The 27,697-nt window shown below is 42.1% G+C and overlaps 2 protein-coding genes across 2 annotated transcripts in view; both read left to right on the top strand.

Annotated features, from left to right (window-relative positions):
• Opn3 (opsin 3) overlaps positions 1-27,181 on the top strand; it is a 31,486-nt gene extending 4,305 nt beyond the window's left edge. The window contains exons 2-4 of the mRNA XM_052201183.1: positions 24,073-24,392; positions 25,816-26,067; positions 26,455-27,181. Coding sequence (XP_052057143.1) covers positions 24,073-24,392; positions 25,816-26,067; positions 26,455-26,718 — 836 coding nt within the window. The 3' untranslated portion in view covers positions 26,719-27,181. The remainder of the gene's footprint in view (positions 1-24,072; positions 24,393-25,815; positions 26,068-26,454) is intronic.
• Positions 54-6,137, top strand: Chml (CHM like Rab escort protein). The gene has a single exon (XM_052201175.1). The coding sequence runs from the start codon at positions 65-67 to the stop codon at positions 1,916-1,918; it is 1,854 nt and encodes a 617-aa protein (XP_052057135.1). The 5' UTR covers positions 54-64; the 3' UTR covers positions 1,919-6,137.
• Positions 27,182-27,697: the final 516 nt, after the last annotated feature.

Raw genomic sequence — 27,697 nt, 5'->3', positions numbered from 1 at the left:
CCGTCATCCTAGATCTCTCTGCGGCCGTCTTCCTCAGCTGTGGCCTGAAGCTTCGGCTCCTAGGATGGCAGACAAGCTCCCCACAGAGTTCGATGTGGTTATAATAGGCACAGGCTTGCCTGAGTCCATCCTGGCAGCTGCTTGTTCAAGAAGTGGACAGAGAGTTCTGCATGTTGACTCAAGGAGTTACTATGGAGGGAACTGGGCGAGTTTCAGCTTTACAGGTTTGCTGTCCTGGCTGAAGGACTGTCAACAGACCTGTGACAGCGAGGAAGGCGTGACTGCCGTGTGGCAAGACCTGATCCATGAAACAGAAGAAGCCATCGCTCTTTGCAAGAAGGATGAAACTATTCAGCACGCAGAAGTCTTCTGTTATGCTAGTCAAGATGTGGAGGACAGCATGCAAGACACCGATGCTCTGCAGAAAAGCTCCTCCCCAGAGGCACCGGCTACTCCAGCTGACTCTCTGGATTCTGCAAGCTTGCCCAAAGAAAGGCACTCAGCAAGCTATGAAGCGCCTTCTAGACATACAGAAGGGAGTGATAGAGAGCTTTCAACACCCTCAGCTGATGTGGAGGACACCCTGGAGAAAGAAAAGTACTGTGGAGATAAAATGGAAACGCACACAGTTTCAGATGGAGATAAAAGTGAACACAAACTTGTAGAAGACAGCATTGAACAACCAAAGAGAAATAGGATTACTTACTCTCAAATGGTTAAGGAGAGCAGGAGATTTAATATTGACTTGGTGTCAAAGCTGCTGTATTCTCAAGGATCACTGATTGATCTTCTAATCAAATCAAATGTTAGTCGTTATGCAGAATTTAAGAATGTCACTAGGATCCTTGCATTTCGGGAAGGGAAAATAGAACAGGTACCTTGCTCCAGAGCAGATGTCTTTAATAGTAAAGAGCTCACTATGGTTGAAAAGAGAATGCTAATGAAGTTTCTCACATTCTGTTTAGACTATGAACAACATTCTGATGAATACCAAGATTTCACACAATGCTCATTTTCTGACTACTTAAAAACTAAAAAACTAACACCCAACCTGCAACATTTCATACTGTACTCAATTGCAATGACATCAGAATCATCCTGCACAACATTAGATGGCCTTCAAGCGACAAAAAACTTCCTTCAGTGTCTTGGACGGTTTGGCAACACTCCCTTTATATTTCCTTTATATGGCCAAGGAGAAATTCCCCAGTGTTTCTGCAGGATGTGTGCAGTTTTTGGTGGAGTCTATTGTCTTCGCCATAAGGTACAATGCCTTGTAGTTGACAAAGTCTCTGGAAGGTGTACAGGAATCATAGACGCCTTTGGTCAGAGAATAAGTGCCAACTATGTCATTGTGGAAGACAGTTACCTTTCTAAGGAAACCTGTTCAAACGTGCAATATAAGCAGATCTCGAGGGCAGTGCTCATCACAGATCAGTCCATCCTGAAGACAGATTCTGACCAGCAGATTTCCATTTTGGTAGTGCCTCCTCTGGAGCCAGGAACTGCTTCTGTTCGGGTCATGGAATTATGTTCATCAACCATGACATGCATGAAGGACAGCTATCTGGTCCACCTGACCTGTTTCTCTTCAAAAACAGCCAGAGAAGACTTGGAACCTGTGGTGAAGCAGTTATTCATTCCTTTTGCAGAAGCAGAAGCAGACAAAGACGAACTCAGAAAACCAAGACTCTTGTGGGCTCTTTATTTTAATATGAGAGATTCCTCAGGAGTGAGCCGAAGCTCATACTGTGGTTTACCTTCCAATGTGTACATCTGCTCTGGGCCTGACTGGGGACTGGGGAACGAGCATGCGGTCAAGCAGGCAGAAACACTGTTCCAGGAAATCTTTCCCAGTGAAGAGTTCTGCCCTCCTCCACCAAACCCTGAAGACATTATCTTTGAAGCAGAGGGTTAGCAAGCAGGCACTCCTGGAATTAGTAATACACTCACCACTAAGCTAGATACCCCAAGGACAGCAAGAACTTTAAAAAACCTACAACACCTTCAAAAACAAAACACTGGAAATGCTCACCCCTGGCCTCAGAACATTGCCATGTGAAAGCATGAGCAGCAGTAACTGTGTAAGAAGCACTGTTTACGTGTCTTCAGCAGTGGGATACTGGGTGCCGCTAACCTTTCAGCCACTGATTTGTAGGTGACTTCGCTCTTTTGTTTCAGATTTGGCTCCAGGAACTCAGAATCTTTGAACGCTGTTCACTTTCATTTTACTTCTGGGTCTCTCATTAGCACCTTTGCTTACCTTAAGGTAATATCACACTTGCTCCTGGGTTAAGGTTTTACTTTTTTACACAAAATTAATGCCCAAGGACTATTTTAACTACTGCTGCAGCTACCATTGCTGTTAACCACCTCAGATACCTGGGGGAACACAGAAATCATAATCTGGGGGAGATTTTTGTATTTCATGTGAACACATAGAGGTGGTAGTAGGAGTAGCAGCTGATTCAAATGCCATGTGATAAGACACAACTGTTGGAAGCCGTGCATGCTGCTGTGTCTTGGGGTTAACACATGTGAGGTCACCTGCTGACCATTCGGACTCAGGAGGTGGTGAGACTACCCTAGCCTTCTACTTTATAAGAAGAGATACTTTTCAGTAGTCTAAGAAACTCATATTTAAGAGATACATCACAATCTGGGCATGTGTAATTCTGTCATTCAGGAGGCTGAGACAGGAGGATTGCTGTAACCCAGGCCAGTCTGAGTACAGTGTTGAGAATATTTCAAAACAGAACAATTCTCCTCCCACCAAAAAAAAAAAAAAAAAAAAAAAAAAAAAAGAAGTACATTATAAAAAAAAAACCAAAGGAACAAGATTTATTCAGAAAACAATTTATAGAGTTGACAATAACATCACTCCCAACGCAGACGAACATAAATTAATAAATTACCCCAGATAAAGATACTTCAGGATAGATGTTAAGAAATTATCAGAAAGGAATTCCTGAGGAGGAACAGTGGTGCATCTTAATGTGGGATTATAGATAGCTTTAAATTTTAGATAGATTTCCCCATCCAGGCTTCTCAGGGTGAAGCATGCCACCTGGTTGGCTGGACTTTCATAAGCATTGGTAACGGACAGAAGGTATGACTACTACATGTCTGTTACCTGGAGATGGGAAGTTTTCCCTTTGGAGCTACCTGCTGTACCCCAGCAGTGAAAACCCTCTGTACTGTGGGAAGGTCACAGCGTGATAATAGGCTACAGTGTGTTTTGAGTATACTCTTATTCTTCTTTAGTGAGGAAAGCAAGACAAGATGTTCACATGAATGACAGCATGTTGCGAGCAGACAGTCATTGATTGGTTTTAATGTTTGCTTTTTTAATACAGTAAAGTGAAAATATTGGGTAGATCTGAAGGTTTAAATCTTACCTAACAACTGAAATACCTGAAATGACCTAAAAATAGCAACTAAGAAAATAACAATTCTAAGATCCGTAAAATGGATCAGTAAAAAGTGAGCGTAATTCAAACCCACTGTATAAAGTTTGTCAGAACCACAGTCTATCCCAGAGACATTTAAAAGAGGTGTAGCTGTAAAAGATAAACAGACATTTCAAAAGACAGAACTGAATGTAATGGAACTAAAGATTAGACTAGGCCAAAGTACTGTTTGTTTGTTTGTTTGTTTGTTTTAAACTAAGGAGGTGAATATATTACTTTGAATCATCACAAAAAAGTAAATTGGAAGTAAGACAAACCAGTAAAAAGTATTAAACCAATTTAAACTATTAGGGGTATTATCTAATTTTCTAACAAGTTAGAATGGGCTTATTGTAGTTTTAAGATGTTTGTAAGAAATGAAGTCATAAATGTTGCTTTTCATCAATTATATTTTGACTCAATGAGGGCTCTCTTCTAAAAATCAAACAAAGCCTCTCATTCCAGGTAGGTGGGAGCCGCAGAATACAGTGTTGGCAAAGAGCTACCAACAAACAGAAACAATTATTTACAGTGACTTGGGCTTAGAGGGCTGTGTCCCACAGAGTAGCCGTGCATCAGCAGGGGCAGGGCAGAGCCCTTAGTATACATTTGCTTTAATTAGGTTTGCAAGTAAGTTTGTAGGCTTTTCATAATATGACAAGCAATTACTTAAAGCTTAAATTTATATTGGGAAAGCATGTATGAACCATTTCTGAAGCAGAAATGAAAGGCCTTGTTACTATTTTTATCTGTAGATGGCTGAAAAAATTGTCACTGGAATAAAAATACAAAGTAAAAATGCAGAAAGATACCAGTGCAAATACAAATATATTCTATTTCCATGGCTTTATAATTTACAAAACCTATAACATATAAATAGACTACAAACAGAAGATACAGAAGATAATTTCACAAGTTGCAAGATACATAGTTTCTTGAAATCTCTATATTCCAACAGTGATGGAATTTTAGAAAGCATATATGTATATATCTTAAAAATGTTATGTATACATATATATCTTTAAAATGTTATGTAGCTATATTAGAATATAACTACATACATTAAATTAGAATAAGAGCTATACTAAAATGGAAGGTTTAATGAAGGAGATAAATTTAAAATCTGAGTATGCTCCCATGAGAACTATCTTGGCATGAAGAAAATGCTATAAACTCAGGGAGACCTCATCTCATTCACTACTGGTTGTCTGATCTCAAGGCAATCACGTTTAGCTTCCATTCCCCATCTATAAAGTACATATAATACTTAACAGAACTATTGTGAAGATCAAGTTGGATAATGTATAAAAACTCATTTCTAAAGTAGTTCCAGCATCTGACATTTGTATGTAAATGGTTTTTATTATATCATTTGTGGGCAAGCTTATGCTTTATGCAGGAAAGTCAGCAGGGAAAGCCACCTTCAATTTTAGAGGGGAAAATATGGTCCTTTGCCCTTCGAGTCCTTAAGGTATGATAATTGTGCTACCTATCTAAGTGGTCTAGTGCTGAGTTCAAGACAGTTAAGAGTAGTCAGCTATCTGGAAGGAAGGATTTAGAAGCTGCTCATAGGAAGACTGCATCAGTATAGAGATAGGTACTAGGTCCACGTCTCATCAAGTAATGCAGTTTATATGTAAATGAAACTGTTAAGCATAAAAGTAGTAAGACTAAGATTTTTACCCCAGTCATGGTGCCAAGGAATGTTCTATCAGTGAACATGGACAAGGTACATCAACTAAAATTAAAAAGCAACTGAAAAAAAAAAAAAGCAAAACAAGGAGAGAAGGTGAAATAAAAAAGCTGTCACTATTTCATGGGTCCTTTATTAAATTTTTATTTAGGTTTAGTATAGTTTAGTCTTTCGAGACAGGGTTTCTCTGTGTAACCCTGACTGTCCTGGGGCTCTGTAGACCAGGCTGGCCGCAAGCTAGGAGAGCTGCCTGCCTCTGCCTCTCAAGTGCTGGGATTAAAGGTGCACACTTGGCTTGTATTTAATATTATTTTTAAGTGGGTGCAAATTCTTTAGACTTCTACTCTTCTTGTGCATAGTATAAGTGATAGGTTGCAAATGAGAAAAAAAAGAAGTAAAAATAATTTCTTTGATCCTCAAATTAATGTGTATTAAAATAAAGATTCAAGCAATATTGACTGAGTCCCTACTATTTTTAAATCTGCATGAGTCTTCATATAGTAGCATCATGTATTTGTGGTCATTTTGAAGAACTACTTAGGAGATTAACTAGACTTCTATAACAGTATTTTTGACATCACTTTGAGTAGCGCATGCCCAGGAAAATACTCAGAATGAACAAATCAATAAATAGAGCTACTTTTAAGCAGATATTCTAGAAGTTCCATTTATACAACTTTTTAAAAAGCCAGCTGACTAAGAAATGGATAAATTTTGCTGTATTGCTAGTGCTATTGTAAGCTTACAGAGAGTTAAATGGCATATGTAAGATGGTATGTAAACATGTCCAAGAAAAAAGAAAAAAAAAACATGTCCGAGGATCAAAAACGTTAGTTCACACCAGAAATTATTGCGTGATGGTTATAATTGTGTAAAAATTTAGACCTCTACACTGGAAGGAATCAGAAGGCATGTAACTGCAGGTTAATATATGATCTTTTTGTTTCTGTAAGATATTAATGTGTAGAACTAAAATAAAAGATTAATTGGTGAAATGGTTTGCGTAATTGATGAAAAATACTAATATCTTGGAAACATGTAAATTCTGCATTAAATTAAAAACATACATTTCTGTTAGAACAAAAGCCACATCTCCAAAGATGTGTGGCTAAAAGTTTTTGTAGGACTTTGTAAGGGGAATCTTTGAATGGAGATTGCTTTTTGTCTTCGTGTCTTCTCTCAGTTGTCTGACTTTAAGAAATAATCATAAAAATAGTAGGTACATTCCAGTTCATCAGTGTGAAAACCTTCCATGGCCTAGCTTGATAGTGCATGCCTGGAATACCAACGCATGGGAGACCGAAGTAGGGGGGTTGCTGTAAGTTTGAGGCCAGCCTGGACTACCTAACAAATCATCCAAGGCTATGCATACATCCTGTCTCAAAGATAGAGAATGAGAATGATATTGTAATCCAAATCTAAAGTCATACATTACTGTGGAGACTTAAGTCTGAGAGCCATGGGGATGAAGCCAATTCATGGGTGTCCACTGAGAAGTCACAGGAAGTCGTGAGGATTACACCTAGGGACTGTGGACACAGACTGATACTTTCTTCATTCTGCTTCAGTGATCCAAAGAGATTTAACTCAAAATATCAGCTAGACACCCACTGATGATGGTGTCAGTTAGTTTAATGGTTACAAATTTGAAAGCGAACAGGACATGTTCCCTACCTGTGAAGCCTGCTGGAACGCTTGCTTGAAGGTAAGGTGGCCTTCCCATTAACAAGGGACATTTTCCATCCACCACCCTCCCCTTTCCTCTGAAAACCGAAAACAACACTCTGGCTTGCAATACATGACTCTTTCCCCACAATTGTATTTTGTAAGCTTTCCTTTGTAGAGTGACAGTTTTTAAGAACACTCAAACCCCAAGTGCCCCCACCCCCAACACACACACACACACACACACACACACACGCATCATGGCACTTCTTCCAAAGGGTACCAAAGCTTTGTGCTACACAGTTGGGAACAGGCTGCTTAAAGACTAAAAGCTGAGATCCATCTCCACTAACCCTCAGCAGCTTTGTGTCCTGTCAGAGGAGAGGAAGTACAGGACAGGAGTCCAAAGCGTAAGATCCTGAGTGCTGAGGGAGGTGCAGATCTAAGCAGCCAACCGACAGAAGCCAAAAGTACCAAAGATAAAGCTCTGTTTAGGACCGGCTTTATTTGCCTCTGTGGATGATGGCATTGAAGTCCTTTCCCGTTGACCTTTGCGTCAGCACTTCTTTTTAATTTGCATTCATATGTTCATTCGAGGTGGGGGCTGCTACAGTCAGTGAGTGCACTGGTCGAATTCAAGGCAAAACTGGTCTGTCTGTCCTTTGACTACAAAGTTTCCAGGGATTAAAATCAGGTCCTTGCTCTGGTTGGCAGGTCCCTTATCCACTGCACCATCTCACCAGTCTATAACTTTGATTAGTACTGGTTTTGTTTCTTTGTTTTTGAGACAAGATCTCATATATTCAGGCAGTCTTTGAATTTAATGAGTATGACCTTGGATTTCAAAAGAACTGATCCTCTCCAGCTGGGATTACAGGTGTGTGCTCACACCTAATTTGGGGGTGCTCGAGATTGAACCCAGGATATCTGGCACATTCTCCAGCCTAGCCACATCCTCAACCCTCTTTATTAGAATGAGCTGTTGTTTCTTTTTGATCAGTGAAAGAATGCATTCATGTTTTTAACATGGAGAACAATATCTCTAGCTTTGTATAAAATGTGCCTGATGATTAGCATGGGTCACTTGACTGTTCTATGAGTAATAGACAGCAATTTACTACAGTGTGTATAGGACACTGACTAGTTTCCTCAGGGTAGGGCAGGGCAAGTCTATATCCATCTAACAATGAATCTGGAGACTAAGTGATGTGCCTGAACTCATAGTATATAGATGCACCCACCAGAATCTCTTAAGATGCTGTGGTCCTACTTGTCCTGAATCAGAAGATAGTAAATTGGTCCATGTGCATGTGCAAAACACATGCATCACAACTTGGAGTGCTGGCACTGAGAAGTTAACTTTTCTACAAACATGCTATGAATTAAATTTTTGTGCAATTAAAGCAGACTGATCAGGGTTGAATGGACAGGGACATTAATTATGCTCATATGTGAAACTTACTTATCCTGCTATTGCTGTCAAAGGCTTTACATTAATTGTTCCTACAATTTTCCTGTCAATTTGGCATTTACTGTTGCTGCACATATGTTTAATCCTCTGTACACTTCCTTACACCTACTTATAGACACTTACAAAAAGAAGAACAGCAAGGGGTATGTATGATTGGCAGGTGTTAGGAAGGTAGGTGTTTGTAGTCAGAAGGAAATAGCATCTTCAAGCATTTTAGTCTGTAGGAAATAATTCTTGAAGACATTTGCATGGGAGGATTCATACCAGGCTGTTACTTGGTTTTACCTCTTTGAGGCAGAGTTTTGTAGCTTAAGCTGACCTTCAACTTGCTGTGTAGCTAAGGATAATCTTGAACTTGTGACTCTACCTCCCAGTTCTGAGGTTATAGATGTGCACCACAAGTTCACTCACTTTTGCTGTATGGCATATAATTAAAGGCCCTGAGTCTGCCTTTTGAGATCTACGTTTTCCTTTACTCATCTCATATTTATTATTGCTAACTAGAATATTCTTTGTAAGTAAGCATCATTATGTTCATAATCTTATAATTAAACCTTTTAAATAAGTTGCAAGTATATCATAAGGAAGGCAGAATATCTTGCTAAAGATCCAAGGATCTTGCTTTTAGACAATTAGTAATTATGAATTTTCCTATTTTAGAATCAGCCTAGAATGAACCAATAAGACCATTTCAAAATGGCACAAGGTTTACTTTAAAGATATTCCATCAATACTTTTATTAATCTACCATTGGGGCAGTGGTTCTCAAACCAAGATTATCTGCCCTCTAGGAGGCATTGGGGAATATTGGGAGCCTTTGTTGTCAAAACGGGAGAGAGGAAGCTACCAGCATGCAATGAGACTGAGATAAGGGTATTTAGCTCAAGACAGCTCCCTTTCAATAGCGAATCACTCAAACAGACATCAGTGTTCCCAAGACTGAGACACCCAGACCAGATAAATACCTTGAGTGTTCACAAGGAACTTCGTTTCTCTGTACTCTGATGCCTCCCTGTTGTCCTCAGGATTTCTAACCAGGTCCCTTGTTCTTTGTACTATGTTATACACAGTAATTCTAGTCCTTTCCCCAAGGTGTCATTCATCACAACACTGCTTGTACTGACTCATGTCCCTTCTAGCCAACGGTGCCTTCCTCCTGGAGATTTGGGATCATGCAAATGACTTAGAATCAGTTAACACTCCCCATTTTCGGTTGTTGTTTTTCCTGTCAGATATGAATGAGAAATTTCATGGATTTTTAAAAAAACATCTCCAAGAAATAAAATAATTCTAAGACAATTAGAAATGAGGACTTTTGCCAGGCAGTGGTGGCGCACGCCTGTAATCCCAGCACTCTGGGAGGCAGAGGCAGGTGGATTTCTGAGTTCGAGGCCAGCCTGGTCTACAGAGTGAGTTCCAGGACAGCCAGGGCTACACAGAGAAACCCTGTCTCGAAATAAACCAAATCCAAAAACAAAACAAAACAAAACAAAAAGCTGCAGAAAAAGCCTACTCCCAAACTAATGTAAAAATAGCATGTTTTAAAATGTGCTCTAAAAGAGTAATATGTGGAAGCCTCAATGCATGCATCTGGCAGGACCCTGCGAGTTTTAGAGGAGCCAACAAAACAACTGAATGAGTTGCCCACAATAGATTTAGTTACTTGACACTCAACCAGAGGATTAGCAGATGTTGAGACAGTGCTGCAAATGTTAACTGTAGGAAATGCCTAATTGTGATGGAATTCCTTGGAGGGAAAACCCTTGAGCTGGCTCTACAGTGGGATGCTCACTCGCTGAGCACTACTTATCCCAGTTTCTGGACCAAAATTTATGAGTACGGGTGAAAACTAACACTGGGCACTTACTTTTCCCAGGCCCTCCTCTAAGTTCTTGTTATCGTTTGTTTATTCCCCATTAGCCACCCAGTTAGGTGTTTTTATTAGCCTCATTTTGCAGAAAAGAAAACAGGCACGTTGAAGGCAATTTGACAAACATCACCAAGCTGGTAAGTAGGAGGGCAGAAATGTGCTTCGAATGAACTCTGCCCACCTGATAACCACAACTCACAGGTTGTGACTGAGAGATGCTCCAGTCTTCAGAGAGGTGTCAGATCTAGTCCAGAGGCATACGGATCTACATACATTCCAGGAGCTGTTCTTGTCTCCTCTGTATATTCATTACTTTTTAAAAGCAGCTCCATGATGAACATTTGCATTTCTACGTGGGATAAGACAGACTGTTCGTTACCTCCCAGAGTCACTGAAAGGTAAGCAGTACAGCTCGGGGTCTACTAGGGCTGACAATGACCTACGTTAGCTAATATGTTACATTGTATGACTATTACAGGATATACAATGACATAGACCAATGAATGCACAGGGAAGTTACTTGTAGACAGATCTAGGAATAGACCAACGAATGCACAGGAAAGTTTTTCATAGGCAGATCTGGAAATGTTTCACAAATGGGGGTGGGGGTAGTTGCCTGAACCTCAAGGATGGAAAGGATTAATATGGGATGATTCAAGGGAAAGTATTTGCTGTCAGAAACATGGTAGAAACAAAGTCCTTGTTTGACTTGAAATAGAGCTTCCATCCTTTCATTAGATCTAGACTGTTAAGATTCATAAGTGTATCTTTCCCTTCACAGCCTTGAGAAAGCTCAAGGATTTGAGGCAAAGATGGCCAGTACCTTTATAACTCCCAGAATAGGTTTGCAGCAAATCCAACCTGTGACAGGAAGGGAGCCACACTGTTCTGATACCATTATTTCAGAGCAGACTGCATAGAGACTGTGCCACTTTGGACTTCCAGTTACATATCACAGTCTATTTAATTTACCATTTCCTTAATAGAGAAAGAAATATAGCACAGGAGAGAAATGTAAGTCAAAGGGAGTTTTAGGAGGAGCCTGGTCCTGTGTTCACATCACATTGGTTCAGTAAGCTAATGCTCTACCGTCAGATATGTCCATTCATGAGACTATTCTGACAGGCTTAGCTCGAAGGGTAGGTGTGAAACGGATGGGAAGTACCTTAAAAAATAACGCCAGGCATCTCTCTGGCATGAGGATCAGTAGACTCAGAGATCATTGAGTGGATAGAGCCTGTTATGTACTGTGCCATATAAAGTGCGACTAACATGAATATCTGATATGTTACTGGATATTGAAGCATTCAGATTTTGTGAACTTGCTCCTATAACATTACAAAATTTTCTTAAAGCATCATTATATGTAAACCAGAGCTACATGAATTATAATATTCAGCTCCCACACACTGTTTTATATACTATTGGCCAGGTGGCATTATAAGTGCTTTGTGAATACTAATGAACTCAACTTTCAGCTCACTTCTGTGGGATATTTAGATGGTCTTATTACCCCATATTATTAGTAGTGAAGGAAATAAAAGCTCCTGGCAGTAGATCCATTCAAGTTCACACAAAACGAGGAGGATACAGAATTGACCTTAATGATAAATTGTCTCCTTGCACCATCCTCAGATAAATGAGAAACTGCAAGAGACTCAAAAGGTCCACAGTGTGAAGCCAGAAAGAGAAAACAACATGGAAATAAACCACTGACAAACCATTCAGGATCCACACCACTCAAATCCTTATTCCAAACGTTCATCTCACTGTAGCTCATATCTTTGGCAAGGTTCCTGGAAGGGGGCTGGATAGCCTCCACAACTCATTTCTTTATGGCCTCTGTATTTCTTGATCTAGTCCAACACTGACCTCCTCCTCACCGTGCCCCCACAGTCTCTGCTCATGGATAGATTCCACCACCTTTGAACATTGTTTTTACCCCCTTACTTTAACTGATGGGTCCGAAGGACCTTGACTCTAACTGCTCTCAGCTGTTTTCTCCAATATCCTATATTGCCAAAGACCAAGTACTGGAGGCCACAGCGCAGTGAGCAGCCCCGCTGCTTTCCAACGCAGCATTCACGCTGTACCACTTGGTATCATTCTGCCACGAGACTGCAAAACTGGAGTCACTACTACACCGATGCATGAGAAATATAGAGCTTCCTTGGCCGGCCATTACATCCCTCAATCATAGGAGTTTGCTTTCTCTCTGGATCATGCCCAGCAGCTGGCAGTTGCCATCCCCATCTGTCCATTAAATTATACCCACTTGAGTCTATCTTCCAGATTGATGGGCAGGTAGATGTTAGGGGTGTGTGTGTGTGTGTGTGCGCACATGTGTTCTCCCTACTGAAAAATACATGTTCATTTTTTTATTAGATATTTGCTTTATTTACATTTCAAATGATATCCCCTTTCATCCTTAACCCTCCCAAAATCCCCTATCCCATCCCCCTCCCCCTGCTTACTAACCCTACCCCCTCCCACTTTCCTGACCTGGCATTTCCCTACACTGGGGCATCGATACATGTTCATTTTTAAAGGTATAGAAAGAGTCTTAGGATAAAAAAGCCCTACTTCCATCAAAATCTAGAGGTAAGCAAAATAATGTGACCCAATGAGAATGGAAAACAACTGATGGCCTGCCGTTATATGGAAGCTTCTTGAACAACATCTCATAGAGTGCTAAGATCCTTAAATAGTTTTCCTGTGAGTACGCTGTCCAGACAAAGGCTCGTGGTGTTGGTGTTGCCCTGCTGCAGGTGTGAAAACTGCTGAAAACAATTCAGGGCCTTGAGTAGAAAAAATGGGTATGGAGATGGGCAGGTGGGAGGGCAGTGGTAGTGGCACAGTCAAGATTGTCTGCAGCACATTTTTGTATAGGGCTAATACACAAGATTCTGTACTCATATGTGCCTACCGAATCAGTGGGCCAGTGGTAGAAATCTTGGAAAATGAGTAATAAAACAAAAACCCTGTAGGGAGATTTGGCATGTATCCAAACCATCCCGGGTCAGTTTCTCTGAAAGTCAGAATCACCAGAGCAACCAGTTCACACTCTGTTTATGTTTCCATGGGCTGAGCGTTGGAATCGGCAGTTGGGACAGCCTCCTGGGAGACACACAGTGGCTGTTTGACGGGTTGGTGGGTGGAGTACAGTTCCAGTTAAGGACAGGGCTGCTGTTCTCTTCTGACCTCGAGGACTTAGTGCTCATGGAAAAGGAAAGAACGCCTCCCCTGGCAGTGAGCAAGGGAGGGGCGAAAGCTTGAGTGGCTCTGGACCAGCCTCGCTCTGATGGCTTCCAGTCTTGCCTTGTGCCCTTGGACACACGACAAGCAGGCTCCCCCTTTAGCCTCCAGTTCTCTTTTTGTTATCCTACTTTTGCCACTGGGGCCTCAGTATGACTAGAACTTTGGAGGAAATGATTTTCTTGCATATTCCAAATTCCCATCCTGGTCACCAAGATGGATTTCACCTTACACTTTCCACACAGCCTCCTGATAAAGTAAGGTTTTAAGCTCTAGACGTTTTGTTCCCGAGTTTTTACTTCCCAGCCATGTATCAATGTCTTCCTTTAACGCATCCCACAGGCTTCTTATCTTCTTTCCCCATTCTCCTCTTATGATCCTGGGTGATTAATTGCTTACCCAAACATACTTCTTCAGCTTTTCATTCTTAGAAAAATACCCTGGTCCCTCAGACTGGATGATATTATATTCTCTAGTTGAGTCATAGCATCTTATTTCAAATGAATATGAAGTCATATTCATTTGAAGTTAAAATAGTGTTGCTACCATCTGCTGTATATCCTGGATCTTTGCAGAGTTTTGTAAATTATAAAGTGACTGAATGGAAATATAATTAGGTACTTCTCCGTTCCTTATGCTTTCGACTTCCTTTTGTGTTGTTAGGTACAAGAGCCCCACACCTTAAGGATTCTCTAATATTTTAATGTGCTCATTTGAGTTATCTCATATTTTGTTCCCTTGGTGCCAAATTATTAATCTAGCATGCTGGAGTCTACTCAGAAACTAGACTCATTGCACTAGGGAGGGCTCCCTAGCACCATTCCACACCTCACTCATAAGAAGATTGTTTTTCATGGATTTACAGTGGCTTCAAGCTTCCCTCTTGATCACAGCCAACTTTCTTTGGACAATCTTTCTAGGAAAAACAATGCAGAACAGGCCTTGGATCAGCAGCCAGATGATCTGCGTTTTCACAGCAGATCCTGTGACCTCAGGCTTGTCACACAGTCAGCACATTGTCCACCTTGAGTTCAGTGTCCTCTGGGAAGCAGGAATAAGCACAGATAGGGATCTAATGGGGCCGTCTCCCTCGGCTACAGTTGCAGGGATCAGCAATTGCCTGGAAAGAAGGAGAAAAGAGCTAAAAGACTGCCAACTCAGGGTCAAGGTGAACAGTCGAAAACCAGGGTGCCTGTCAAAGTCAGGCTCTAGAAAGACACAGAGCTGAGCTGGAAGTCGAAAGAGTTGGAGACCAGTGAGAGCTGGTGTCAGAAGACCTAACTAGTGGGCTGAGATCATGGAAAGAGAAGTCGTGGGTGTCTTCCAAGCCACCACAGGGTGCCTAGGGTGTCCATGCCCAGTGTTTTACCAGCTGCATCAACAATGACTTATCCCTCCTTCCTCTAAAAAATTACTATATTTAATGGACAAACCCACAGGCAATACTAGCAAGGAGCAGCATGAGCAGGAACGGAAACAGCAGCAGATGTTTCAACTGTGAGAAGAGAGTCATAGACCAAAGCCAGCACACTGCCAGCCAAGTGACTGTTTTGGGGAGTCGATGGCTTCGATAAGGCGGTTGATTAGTATGAGTCACTGTGGGCACAGAGTGGCTGCTTCTGCCTGGCAGTGAACAATAGGTATGCTTAAAGTACTTACTAGAAATAGTTTTGAAAATTTTGATTTTATTTGGATAAGATTTTGCCTACATATATGCATGCATTCCATGTGTGTACCTGGTGCCCATAGAAGTAAAAACCTGATGACTGATCACTTAGAATAGAGTTGTATAGAGAGCTGGGAGCCACAAAGTGTGTGCTGCGAGCCAATCCTGAGTCCTTCGAGACAATGTCTCTTAACCACTGAGCAATCTCTTCAGCTCCTGAAAGAGGTGGGCTCTTTTTGTTTGTTTGTATGTTTTTCTTTTTCTTTTTAAAGCAAACAATTTTAATCACATTTTAAAGAGTCCTAACTTTTCTGTTTTTCCTTGGTTTTGGAACTGAATCTTGTGTACCATCCAGAAAGATTTGTGTTTTGGAAGAAATAGTTGAAAACAGAAATTGAGAAACAGCAGGAAGTAGATATGAAAGAGATCATTCATTAGAACATTTTTTAAAATTTTTTTCTTTATTGATATATTTTTTATTTACATTTCAAATGATTTCCCCCTTTCTGGGTCCCCACTCCCCGCAAGTCCCATAAGCCCTCTTCCCTCCCCCTGTTCCTCCATCTACCCCTTCCCACTTCCCTGTTCTGGAATTCTATACTGTTGCACTGAGTCTTTCCAGAACCAGGGGTCACTCCTCCATTCTTTTTTGACCTCATTTAATATTTGGATTATGTCTTGGGTATTCAAAGTTTCTAGGTTAATATCCACTTATCAGTGAGTACATACCATGATTGATCTTTTGAGACTGGGTTACCTCACTTAGTATGATGTTCTCCAGCTCCATCCATTTGTCTAAGAATTTCATGAATTCATTGTTTCTAATGGCTGAATAGTACTCCATTGTGTAAATATACCACATTTTTTGTATCCATTCCTCCATTGAGGGACACCTGGGTTCTTTCCAGCTTCTGGCTACTACAAATAGGGTTGCTATGAACATAGTGGAGCATGTGTCCTTATTGCATGCTGAAGAATCCTCTGGGTATATGCCCAGGAGTGGTATAGCAGGGTCCTCAGGAAGTGTCATGCCCAGTTTTCTGAGGAACCGCCAGACTGATTTCCAAAGTGGTTGCACCATCTTGCAATCCCACCAGCAGTAGAGGAGTGTTCCTCTTTCTCCACATCCTTGCCAACACCTGCTGTCTCGAATTTTTGACCTTAGTCATTCTGACTGGTGTGAGGTGAAATCTCAGGGTTGTTTCGATTTACATTTCTCTAATGATTAATGATGTTGAACATTTCTTAAGGTGTTTCTCAGCCTTCCGAAGTTCTTCATGTGAAAATTCTTTGAGAAACACATGAAGAACATTAGAACATTTTTAAACCTAAATAAGGTAAATCAAAAAACTGTCATATTGGTGTTTTAGAGGATTATTGTTTAAATGGAAACTGAGCACAGCTTGGAAAATCCTAAACTGCAAAATGAGCTGCTATCACAGCTCAGCCCAGTGATGTAATGTATGGAGTTAGCAGAAGCAGATTAAATCTCCTTTCTGAGCACTCTACTTCACTCACAGGGAAATGCTGATGATTCCCAAATACAGACTTTGGAAGCAAGCTCTGTGGTTCGAACACTGACTGGCTCAGTTATGGCACTGGCAACAAAGTACTGTCCATGTGCCATTGTATTGAGAGGATAAAATGAAGTCATACAGGAGCTGCTTAGAACCATCCCTGGCACACTATAAGTCGTCCACGTCTCTGTGTTGGTGGGTTGGGATGAACTAATTAACTATTAATGAAGGGGGTAAGGAAGCTCTCTCAACAAGTAGACATAAACGAAGTATCAAAGAACTGCCACCTTGCCTAAAATACCAAGCAAGTGTTTTCAAACATATTAGATATACTTCTATTCCTTAATGGTCAAATATGAGTAGAGGCTGCTAATTTTAAGAAACAGGACTGAGGCCTCACTAAATGATCATATGATCCAAAGGGTTTCTTGCAAGGCAGACAGTTTTACTTCTTCAGTTGGATGCTTAATCAAGCAGGCAAGCACACCCAGCCGGGGCCCTGCTGGACTTTTAATCCTAACATAAAGAGATCCTGTGCCTTGTTCAAAGTGGTCAGATCTCTACCTCACATTGGCTAATTTAAAGTGACACAGTTGTTAGGCCAAATGCAGTTTTGAGCACAGAGGGCAACCTTGATGTTAAAAGAAGTGCTGACCTTAGGAGAACTTTTACATTTTTGCAAACTGACTTCTTTTAAAAAAAAATAATCTCTTTTGGTCCTACTTAGCTCTTTGATGTAAAAGGTAGCAGGTTTTGTTTCCCACAAAGGAACAAAGTTGCATCTTTATGAAGCAGCCTTCAAACAGCTTAATTTCCATTGCCCTATGCAGACAGGCAAAGCTCAGCCTCGCCCCTTCCTGGATAGGGTCAGCAGGCCTGGACCCATCTTCCCCCTTCCTGCCCCTCACCTTTAACACCTTTAACTACCAGTTTCCCACAGAAGGTCTCTTCTCACTCTACCAAGGAGTTTTGCCTACCACTGTCTTCGAAGTGGGTGTGTGTGACTTTGAGTAATGGGCCCTACCTCACTAGCTCTTCTATCGAACAGGTACAAACATCTGGTCCAGGAGGCAGGCAGTACTGCTCTAAGCATTTGTTCTGTTATAAAATTGCTTATTCAAGCCAGGCAATGGTGGTACAAGCCTTTAATCCCAGCACTTGGGAGGCAGAGGCAGGAGGATTTCTGAGTTCAAGGCCAGCCTGGTCTACAGAGTGAGTTCCAGGACAGCCAGGTCTACACAGAGAAACCCTGTCTCAAAAAAAAAAAATTTTTTTTTTTTTTTTTTTTTTGCTTATTCAGTCTTGACAATGATCTAGAAATATGCTACCAGTTGTGACCATCTAGTGGCCAAAGTAGAAAATAACATTGTTCTGGAGTATTTGACTCATCCTGGATTGATGCTCAAGAGCACTTTCTGCTTACTCTGCACCAACCTGAAGCAATTTTACTCTCAAGTGTACAAAAACATTTTATGCATTACCATTTTTCATGAACCAAGTTCATTCACATACTAAATGAAGTAGGAAAGAGAGAGAGAGAGAGAGAGAGAGAGAGAGAGAGAATGAATTTTGTTTTTTCCCCAGATACATTAACTTTCTTAGTGTCAAATGGATAATTATAAGAATAAGCTGTCATTTAATATGGCCAATGGCCTCAAACATATTCTTTTATTTATTTAAATTCTATAGAATTTATCGCATTCTTTCATACCTATTTGTTTTATAATCTATCTTATTTCCTAGCATGGCACCTAGTGCGCAGTGTGTATGTTGTGTGTTTGTTGTCAAGTACTGTAAATGGATATGTAATCAAATTGCATCTCAAAGAACTGTTTGACTCAAGCTGATGCAGAAAATGAACTTTTAAATGCCTCTCTTGCATCTCAGGTTTTAATTCTTTTGTATGTATGGGTGTAGATATGTGTGTGTGTGTGTGTGTATTCTTATGTGCGAGTATGGGTACACACATATCAGAGGACAACCTCAGGTCTAGATCGTTGCCTTCCATCTTTGAGGCAGTCTCTTGTTCATTATTCCAAGCTAGGTAGCCTTGAAGCTTCCATGGATTCTCTTGTCTATACCTTCACGGTACATATAGAAGTTCTGGGCTTACAGATTGTGTCACTGCAACCACTTTTATCTGGGTCGTAGGGATCAGAATGCTGCTCCTGACACTTGCCCAGGAAGCACTTTGTCTACAAATCCATCTCCACAGCCCTCAGCTTTGTCTACCTTCCTATCACATTTGCACCATTCCATAAACTCTTCATATTCATCAATCCAAAATCCACTTCTCTTAGAGCCCCTCCCTGTATTCTCTAGGCAGAGTAAGCCCCGCCTCCCTCGACTTCACCAGGATCCAGACACAGCATTACCTCACTCCTGCAGCTGTTGGCACAGCTGTCTCCTGCTTGCTAAGAGATTGTTGTCAGCATTTAGCAAAGCTGCCAGCTCCCAGCGGCAGGGAACATGGGCACAATGTGAGCAGCACTGTGGAGAGGAAGAGCTGACTTTGTAGAACCTTGTCATCAGAGTCTGGCCCTCCCAGGGGCTGCACGGAGCTCATTTCCAGATACCTGTTTCTCAGTTCTCTAGTTCCCTTTGTGTTTTTCGCTGGTGATCTGCTTCTGGTCCCTAAGGTACTACTTTCCTCTGTCACCCTTCTCCCACTTCACAAAGACCTGATCCTTCCCCTTCTCAAAAGTTCGTCTGACTGTCGAGTATGGCCAGCAAGGTAGGAGGAAACTTTCATGGTTACAGCACAGGATGATTTAAAATGTGGATGACAATACAAAGGAAATGAATACTATTATGAATTATTAGGGAAGGCTGGTTGGACAACTCGGCAGGTGAAAGCACTCTCTGCCAAGCCTGATTACCCGAGTTTAATACGTGGATTCATGTATCAGCATCAGATGGCAAATGGGGATTTCCTGCTAAAAGTCCTTGCAGAGGACAGTTTGTCTTACTGAGTGTGTGCACCTAACCCCAGTCCATGGTCAGACAAACAGACAGACAAACAGACAGTAATTTGAATAGGTCAGTGTCCAGCAATGGGGAATCCAGCTAGATTAAGGTGCCAAAGACAGGTGTTCTCTGCCTGTCCATCCCTTCATGGATAACAAGCCAGTGTTGTCCTCACAGGGTCATGTCCTCTAAATAGAGTCTGGGTGCGGTGTTTCAGTCTTTGTTGGTCTGGTGTGTTTAGTAAGGTTTATTTTATTTTATTTTATTTTTTATTTTTATTTTTATTTATTTTTTTTTTTTAGCTGATTCTTCTGATGTTTTAATAAACCCAGCTAATGTTCCCAGATTACTTGGGCAGGGTTACAGGCAGCACTGTTCGACTTTTTGGGATGTTATATATCAGTCTGTTTCTTGTGAGTGGTGCTGGGCAGGAGGTTATCATTGGCAGGTGGTATCTAAATGTACAGTAGGTGCAGTCATCCTGTCTCTGTCTAGGCTCAAATGGAACCAAAAGCTGTATTGTAAAATGGAATCACCCAGCCAGGCCGTGGTGGCACACACCTGTAATCCCAGAACTTGGGAGGCAGAGGCAGGCGGATTTTTGATTTCGAGGTCAGCCTTGTCTGCAGAGTGAGTTCCAGGACAGCCAGGGCTACACACAGAAACCCTGTCTCGAAAAAACCAAAAAAAAAAAAAAAAAAAAAAAAAAAAAAAAAAAAAGGAATCACTCTTTTGGGATCCCTGCTGGGGACACAGCCAGCTGCCAGCTACTGGATGTGAACAGCTTAGCCCTGCCACCTTTTTCTCCCAAGATCTTTCTCTGTCCAGACTCTGCCACCACGGTCCTAGGAAGCTCACTTTGCATTTGTAGAAGTTTTTTTTTTCACATGACCCATTTCAGATATATCTTTATGGGGTCACCCCCACCATGCAGCCCATCAGGATTACTCTTTTTCTAGCTTGTTGTTGTGGCTTAGTCCTACATACAGTGGCTCCATCCCGTCTCATGTTGTCCTCTCCTGCTGCATATGAGTTAGCCTTACTTTTACAGGAATACTTGAGCATCCAGATGAGGATCCACACCTCCAAGTCTTTCAAGGTTTACTGAGTCCTAAAATAGTCATGACCTACCCACACCTTACCAACATGGCTCTACCTAAGATCATCTGTAGGGATGGAGGAATGGAGAAATCACTCTCATCTGCCAGTAGGTGGCAGTAAGGCAAAATCATAGGGTTCATTTCGGTTTTAATCAGCATAGGGGCCTTCATATAGAATTTTGCTGGTTTATAATGGGTTTCCTTAAGGGGATGATTATCCCAGGTTATACATATATGTGATGGTGCTCACCCTCTTGGCCTTCCCCACTCCTGGGGACTCCCAGGACACTTACTGGACTCCCTCCTCCTCTGCAAAACTGTCCAGACTCCTTCCTCTTTTCCCTTATACTGCACAAGAGAGCAAACACAGGATGTTAAGGAGAAAGCAATAGACTAGAGGTCAGAGTTGGGGTCTCAAAATAGTCTCCACTCCTGACAGGGATCCTCGGCTCTTCTGAGCTACAGGTTTCTTTTTGTGGGAGAATGACACACACTATATATATAGTGATTGTCATAGCTGTGAACAAACACCATGACCAAGACAACTTTTAAAATTGGGGCTGGTTTACAGGTTCAGAATTCAGTCCGGTAGCATCAAGGCAGGAGCATAACAGTATCCAGGCTAATCTGAGAGGTTTGTATCTTCAGCTGAAGGCTGCTACCAGAATACTGTCTTCCAGACAGCTAGGATGAGGGTCTTAAAGCCTGCACCCACAGTGACTCACCTACCCCAGAAAGGCCACACCTACTTGAACAGGACCACACCATCTAACAGTGCCACTCCCTGGGCCGAAACCATCACAAAGCCTGACACATAGCTGGCACCTACTTTGCTAGCAGCCCCTTTTTTCATTCCATATTGTTCTTAATGTATGTCCTACATGAAATAATGAGCCTCAGCCCCTGATCTGACACAACGGCTGGAAAGCAGAGTCAAGACAGCCCACCCACCCTCACCCTCCTGGAGAAAGCTGAAGGAGTAAGTAGACAAAAAGCAGGTAGTCTGTGTGAGAGGACGAATGTGTTCAGGAGTGTGGGGGTCAGAGGTCAGTGTCCACCGTCGGCTCTGTTGGCTACCTTGTTGTATGAGACGGGGCCTCCTACAGGCCTGAGTTTACCAGGTAGGCAATGTCACACAGGCATGTGCCTGTCTCCATGTGGCACGTGCCTAGCTTTCTGTGCAGGCCCTGGGAATCCAGTTCAGATCCTCATGGCAAACACTCTAGTAATTGATCCATCTTCCAAGCCCACAGTAAATACTTTCTACTCAGAACCCACAGAGTCCTGGAGGGATCACTAATATATCCCCAGGGACTGTAGTTTAGGTCATCTCAAGTGGATCGCCTGAAAGACTAACAGACTACAGCTGCCGTTCATTTATCCACATGTTCTGCCCAGGAGGAGCTGAGAAGGGCGGGTCTTGCCCCTGCCCTCTTCCTGTAAGTCAGTGTCCTGCCCTGTGTGCACCCCCTCTCTCGGCCCTGTGTTATTCTGTTCCTTTGCAGTCACTGCTATTCCCTGGCCTTCTTGATGGCCGTTTTCTTGGACTTGCCATTGGAGTTGAAGTTCTGTATGACACTGTTCTCTATAGGACTTTATGCCTACTTTCTAGCACCATGATTGGTATGTAGATAGACAGTAAATAAATGAGTTACACTTGAGCATAATTGTATGCCTATACCCAGTTACTATGTCTGTGCGTTGGTTTGCCTTTTAAAATTCATTTATTCATCTCTAAAATATGTTGAGACTTGTTCATTTACAACAGTGAAATTATTTTTCCTAAATGTTCTTACCAAAGAAGAATTAAATATTATCCAATGGAAATCAATGGCAAATTAAAGGTCAAACTTTATAACATTTGAAGTTAATTATATAATTAAATACTACTATATTTAATGAAAATGTTTATAAAATTCATAGAGTCAGCTATATTTAAAACCTTAAGTCATTATGTCGTTAGTTTCTAGATGTCTTTTTAGGTAAATAATTATGTAAGGCTTTAATATACTAAAGTTGGATTTCTGAGACAACATATCTAATTTAACCCTGAGAATCTGTGACTGTAGTTTGAATTTGAGGTGTGTGCGCCACTTGCTCTTGGTCTCTGCTCTCTGAAGTGCTATTTCTTCATGCTGTGTTCCAGAACCCAGGCTTCTTTTGGTCCAGAAATAGTAAATACTCAGTTATTTATTCAGCAATAACTAAAGGCATGTGTACCAGACACCGGAATATGTCAGACCCCCTCCCCCTTGCACATATGAAACACACGGTGCGAGTGACTAGTCACTGTCTTGCCGATTCATAAGCCAGGCATCTCTTCATTTCCCACTTTCCCACTCACAGACTTGTATAATGTGAACAGACTTCAGGTTTATGAAAACAGAAATGCAGGACCTAGAGAGAGTACCTTACTGCCTGGAAGCTATGCAGTAAGATAGCCAGAGGGTTGCCATTGGTCCACAACCAATGGCCTTCCCCACTCCTGGGGACTCCCAGGACACTTACTGGACTCCCTCCTCCTCTGCAAAACTGTCCAGACTTCTTCCTCTCTTCCCTTATAGTGCATAAGAAAGCAAACACAGGATGTTAAGGAGAAAGCAATAGACTCGAGGTCAGAGTTGGGGTCTCAAAATAGTCTCCACTCCTGACAGGGATCCTCGGCTCTTCTGAGCCACAGGTTTCTTTTTGTGGGAGAATGACACACACACACACACACACACACACACACACACACACTATATATATATAGTGATTGTCATAGCTGTGAACAAACACCATGACCAAGACATGACCACAACTCTTAACAGGATCCCCAGCACCTTCACACTGCTTCTTTGAAGACCAGGCTTGTTTTCCTTCCCTGTGAGAGCCCCAGGTTGCACAGAAATGCACCAGGCGTGGTATTACCAGAGCTCTTCTCCTAGTCTATTCAGGCTGCTTTGTCTAATTCTGTACTACTGCAGCAAAAACACTTGGCAAACAATTTAATTGAAGGAGGATTTGTTTTGCCTTGAGCTTCTAGAGGGTGTGGAAGGTGCGGTGAAAAAGTGCAGCTCCTGACCTGGCAGGTTTTCATGTCATGGCGGGCCCTAAAACAGAGTGGTTGAATGCTGGAGCTGGTGGTTTTTTCTGCTCTTTCTCTCTGGCAGAACTTTGGATAGAGGCTGCGTCCTTTGGGACTTTAGGACTTTGATCTTTGACCTACAACCCACATGCTGTTTTTATTCTTCATTTTCTCTTATAGGTAAATGCATTCCTAACTGACTTTCCTGGGGAGCCTGGTTTGTTTCCACTCTGGGTCTCTTGCTGTTTTTAGAGCATCCCATTGGCCTCAGATTCTCTGTACAGTGTTCGTGGTGGGACATAAGGTTTTCCAGGGACTTGCCCCATCCATACTCTACTTTTCTTTCTTGCAGGGTTTGTTTCCATTACCACCCTCACTGTGCTGGCCTATGAACGTTACATCCGTGTGGTACACGCCAGGGTGATCAACTTTTCCTGGGCCTGGAGGGCCATTACCTATATCTGGCTCTACTCCTTAGCGTGGGCAGGAGCACCTCTCCTGGGCTGGAACAGGTACATCCTAGACGTACACGGACTGGGCTGTACTGTGGATTGGAAATCCAAGGATGCCAACGACTCCTCCTTTGTGCTCTTCCTGTTCCTTGGCTGCCTGGTGGTGCCCATGGGCATCATGGCCCATTGCTACGGTCACATTCTGTATTCTGTCCGAATGGTGAGTTGAAGGCTGCAGATGTCCCTCTCCAAACCATGCCCACATCTGTCATCTGATGTGAAAAGAATCAAACTCTTCTTAGATGATCAGTTAGTCACCCAGAGATGAAAGACTCTATGGGCCTTAATCTCAGGTAGAACTTTGCCCTGTGAGTCTTTCCCTAAGCACATCAGAAGGGATCACATTTGTTCTCTGTGTACCATCCTCTAACACCAAAAGAAGCAGGGAAAGGCAGGCGGGCAATTCTAACCCATATCCCACAGCACTCCCCACAGTTAAGAATTCTGAGAGGAAAAGTTACAATTTCCATAGTTAGATCATTCCAAGATCACATGAACCCACCTCCCAGAGATTGGTAGAAACATAAAGGGCTGGGACACACACTGAGCAGGGGGAACCAGCCATAAAGAGAATGCAGTAACTGACACACAGGCCCAGCGACATGACGACATTAACTTCTGCCATTTCCCAACTGCTGTGTGTCTGTAGGGTTATGCATATGTGCACTATATGTATATGTCTATATGACTGATCGTAACTATTTTTGGAACAAGTTACAAACAGAGTAGGTCTAAGGGAAGGGGTGAAGGCAGGGAAGTGTCAAAGAGTTTCACTTCAGCTTATGTTATTATCAGAGGACAGAACTCCATGCAAACAATTTGCCTGCATTTCAAGCTGCAGGCTTCTCTCTGTAGAATGCGCATCACAGCACAGGTCTGTGACCCTGTGACCTGGCTGGAAAATGTATGAATCAGTGCTAACAAAGCAGTTTCCTCAATCATGAAGAAATTGTTTCCATTCATCCACAAGTCTTTTGGGGACTTGAAAATCGAGATAAAATAATTTCTTTTGCTTTTCTTAAGTAAGTTAGAAAAGCATTTAAAAACCATTAAATGGAGCTTGTGAGATGGTTCCTGTGAGTAAAGCAATTGCTGTTCAGATGTGAGTACCTAAGTTCAGATCCCCAACATCTATGTAAAGCCAGGTATAGTGCAGTAATGTGTATCTGTAGTGCAAGCAAATCTATAGCAAGATGAAAAGCTGAGGCAGGAACATCTCTTGAAACTTGCAGGCTAGCTGAGAGAACCTGTCTTATCTGGAACAAGTGGAAGATGGAGGCCTACACTGGAGGTTGTCCTCTGAGCTCCACACATGTGCTATTGGACGCATGTGCCCATCCTCTCCATGCTCCCTTCCCTCATCTCCTCCCTCCTCCCTCCCCACCAGCTCAACCACAGTAAGTTTTAGTTGAGGGAACTGAAGACCAGAGAGATAAAGGCTAGGTCCAGCTGCAAGATTGAGATCAGAAGTCAACCCCCTGTGGTCCTTTACTTTCCAGGAAGACAGGACAAACAGTGGCCACTCATCTCTCTGTTCCAAAAAGAAAGGGGTCATTTTCAGTCTCCTTCTTTCCTCCCTGCAGCTCCGCTGTGTTGAAGATCTTCAGACTATTCAAGTGATCAAGATGTTAAGATATGAAAATAAAGTAGCCAAGATGTGCTGTTTGATGGCCTTTGTCTTTCTTACCTGCTGGATGCCTTACGTTGTGACCCGCTTCTTGGTGGTCAATGGCTATGGACACCTGGTCACCCCAACCGTGTCTATTGTTTCTTATCTCTTTGCTAAATCGAGCACTGTGTACAACCCAGTTATCTACATCTTCATGATCAGAAAGGTAAGCTCTGGCTTTATGTACTTTCTTTTTCACCGTGGGTAACAAGGAGAAACAGATTTTTGAGATTTGACAACTTAGAACAGTGCCAAGGATAAAATAAAACAACAAATTTAAAGAAAAAGAACCTAAGTCAAGAATTCTGTGTAAGTGCAATGGGGAGATGGCTTAGAGGTTAAGGATGCCTGTTACTCTTTTAGCAGCTAGAATTTGAGTCCCAGAACGCCCCTGTCAGGTGATTCACTGCTGCCTGTAACATGAGCTCCAGGGTATGCAATGCTCTCTTCTGGCCTCTGCAGGTATCATCAAATGTACACACACACACACACACACACACACACACACACACACACGACAATAACTACCTTATTGCTCCGTTTTTCTCTGCAGTTTCGGAGGTCCCTCCTGCAGCTCCTGTGCTTCCGCCTACTGAGATGCCAGCAGCCTGCTAAAAACCTACCAGCAGCCGAGAGTGAAATGCAGATCAGGCCCATCGTGATGTCACAGAAAGATGGGGACAGGCCAAAGAAGAAAGTGACTTTTAACTCCTCCTCCATCATCTTTATCATCACCAGTGACGAGTCCCTGTCAGTCGAGGACAGTGACAGAAGCAGCGCATCTAAGGTCGATGTAATCCAAGTGCGTCCTTTATAAGGACGGAAGACAGAGTCTTGTATCAGCTGCCACACAATGTCCCTGTCAGGAGTGCCCCAGAGTCCCCATTTGGTGTAATAGTGACAGAACCTCTGTGGCCCTACAGGAAATCTGAATCACCCATATGTTATCTGTAATCAAGAAGTGACTGAGCAAGACAAATTATTTTAACTCAATGGGTGCTTTATAACGAGAAATTCCTGGTGGCACAAGATGAGCATCTGGCATCATCATCTACTAAGCCAGGATTTAATATTTGAACGACTGTATTTGCCAAAGCACATACTACATTTTGTTTGTCAAATGTATTTCACTATAAAAATAACTCTCATATACATGTGTACAGTGACTGGAACATCTGGAGTACGTTGCAGTGTTAGGTCCTATTCTGTGCCATGTTGTGTGTTTGACCAATTCAATTTATTGAAGAGATAATAAATCAATCCCTACTTTTATCTGAAAACCAGAGGCTGTTGTCATGTGTGCAGCACAACTGCTAGGGCTTCAGATGGGGAAAGCAAGCTGCAGAGGATTCTGTGGGAAGCATTGTAGACAAGCAGAGCCTTCACAGTGGTCTTGTGGATCATTGGTACCATGGTGGAGAACAGGCATGGGAAACAGGGTACTGAGGATAGATTGATACCTCCATCTATTCATCTCAGAAATCAAAATTTCCTTTCTTTGAATAAGTTCCCACTGTCCTGTCAAAAGTTCTGCACCAGAGGAGGAGTTCCCAGTAAACAAAGTTATGTTCAGGGAGGTGAAGATAAATATTTTAGTGTGTTAATATCATGGATTATTATTTAAATGTTATTACATTGGTTTACTTATTGAATTCGTGTGTGCACACATTCATGTCATACTGTGCATGTGAGAATCAGAGGACAGCTTGTGGGAATCGTTCTCTCCTTCCACCGTTTGGTGCCGCGGAGATCACACCTACGTCGTCATCAGGCAGCAAGCTTTCCTCCCTGAGCTG

This window comes from Apodemus sylvaticus, chromosome 12, assembly GCF_947179515.1.
Source record: "Apodemus sylvaticus chromosome 12, mApoSyl1.1, whole genome shotgun sequence".
In the NCBI taxonomy this organism is placed as follows: domain Eukaryota; kingdom Metazoa; phylum Chordata; class Mammalia; order Rodentia; family Muridae; genus Apodemus; species Apodemus sylvaticus.
This window is presented reverse-complemented; position numbering and strand designations above follow the sequence as displayed.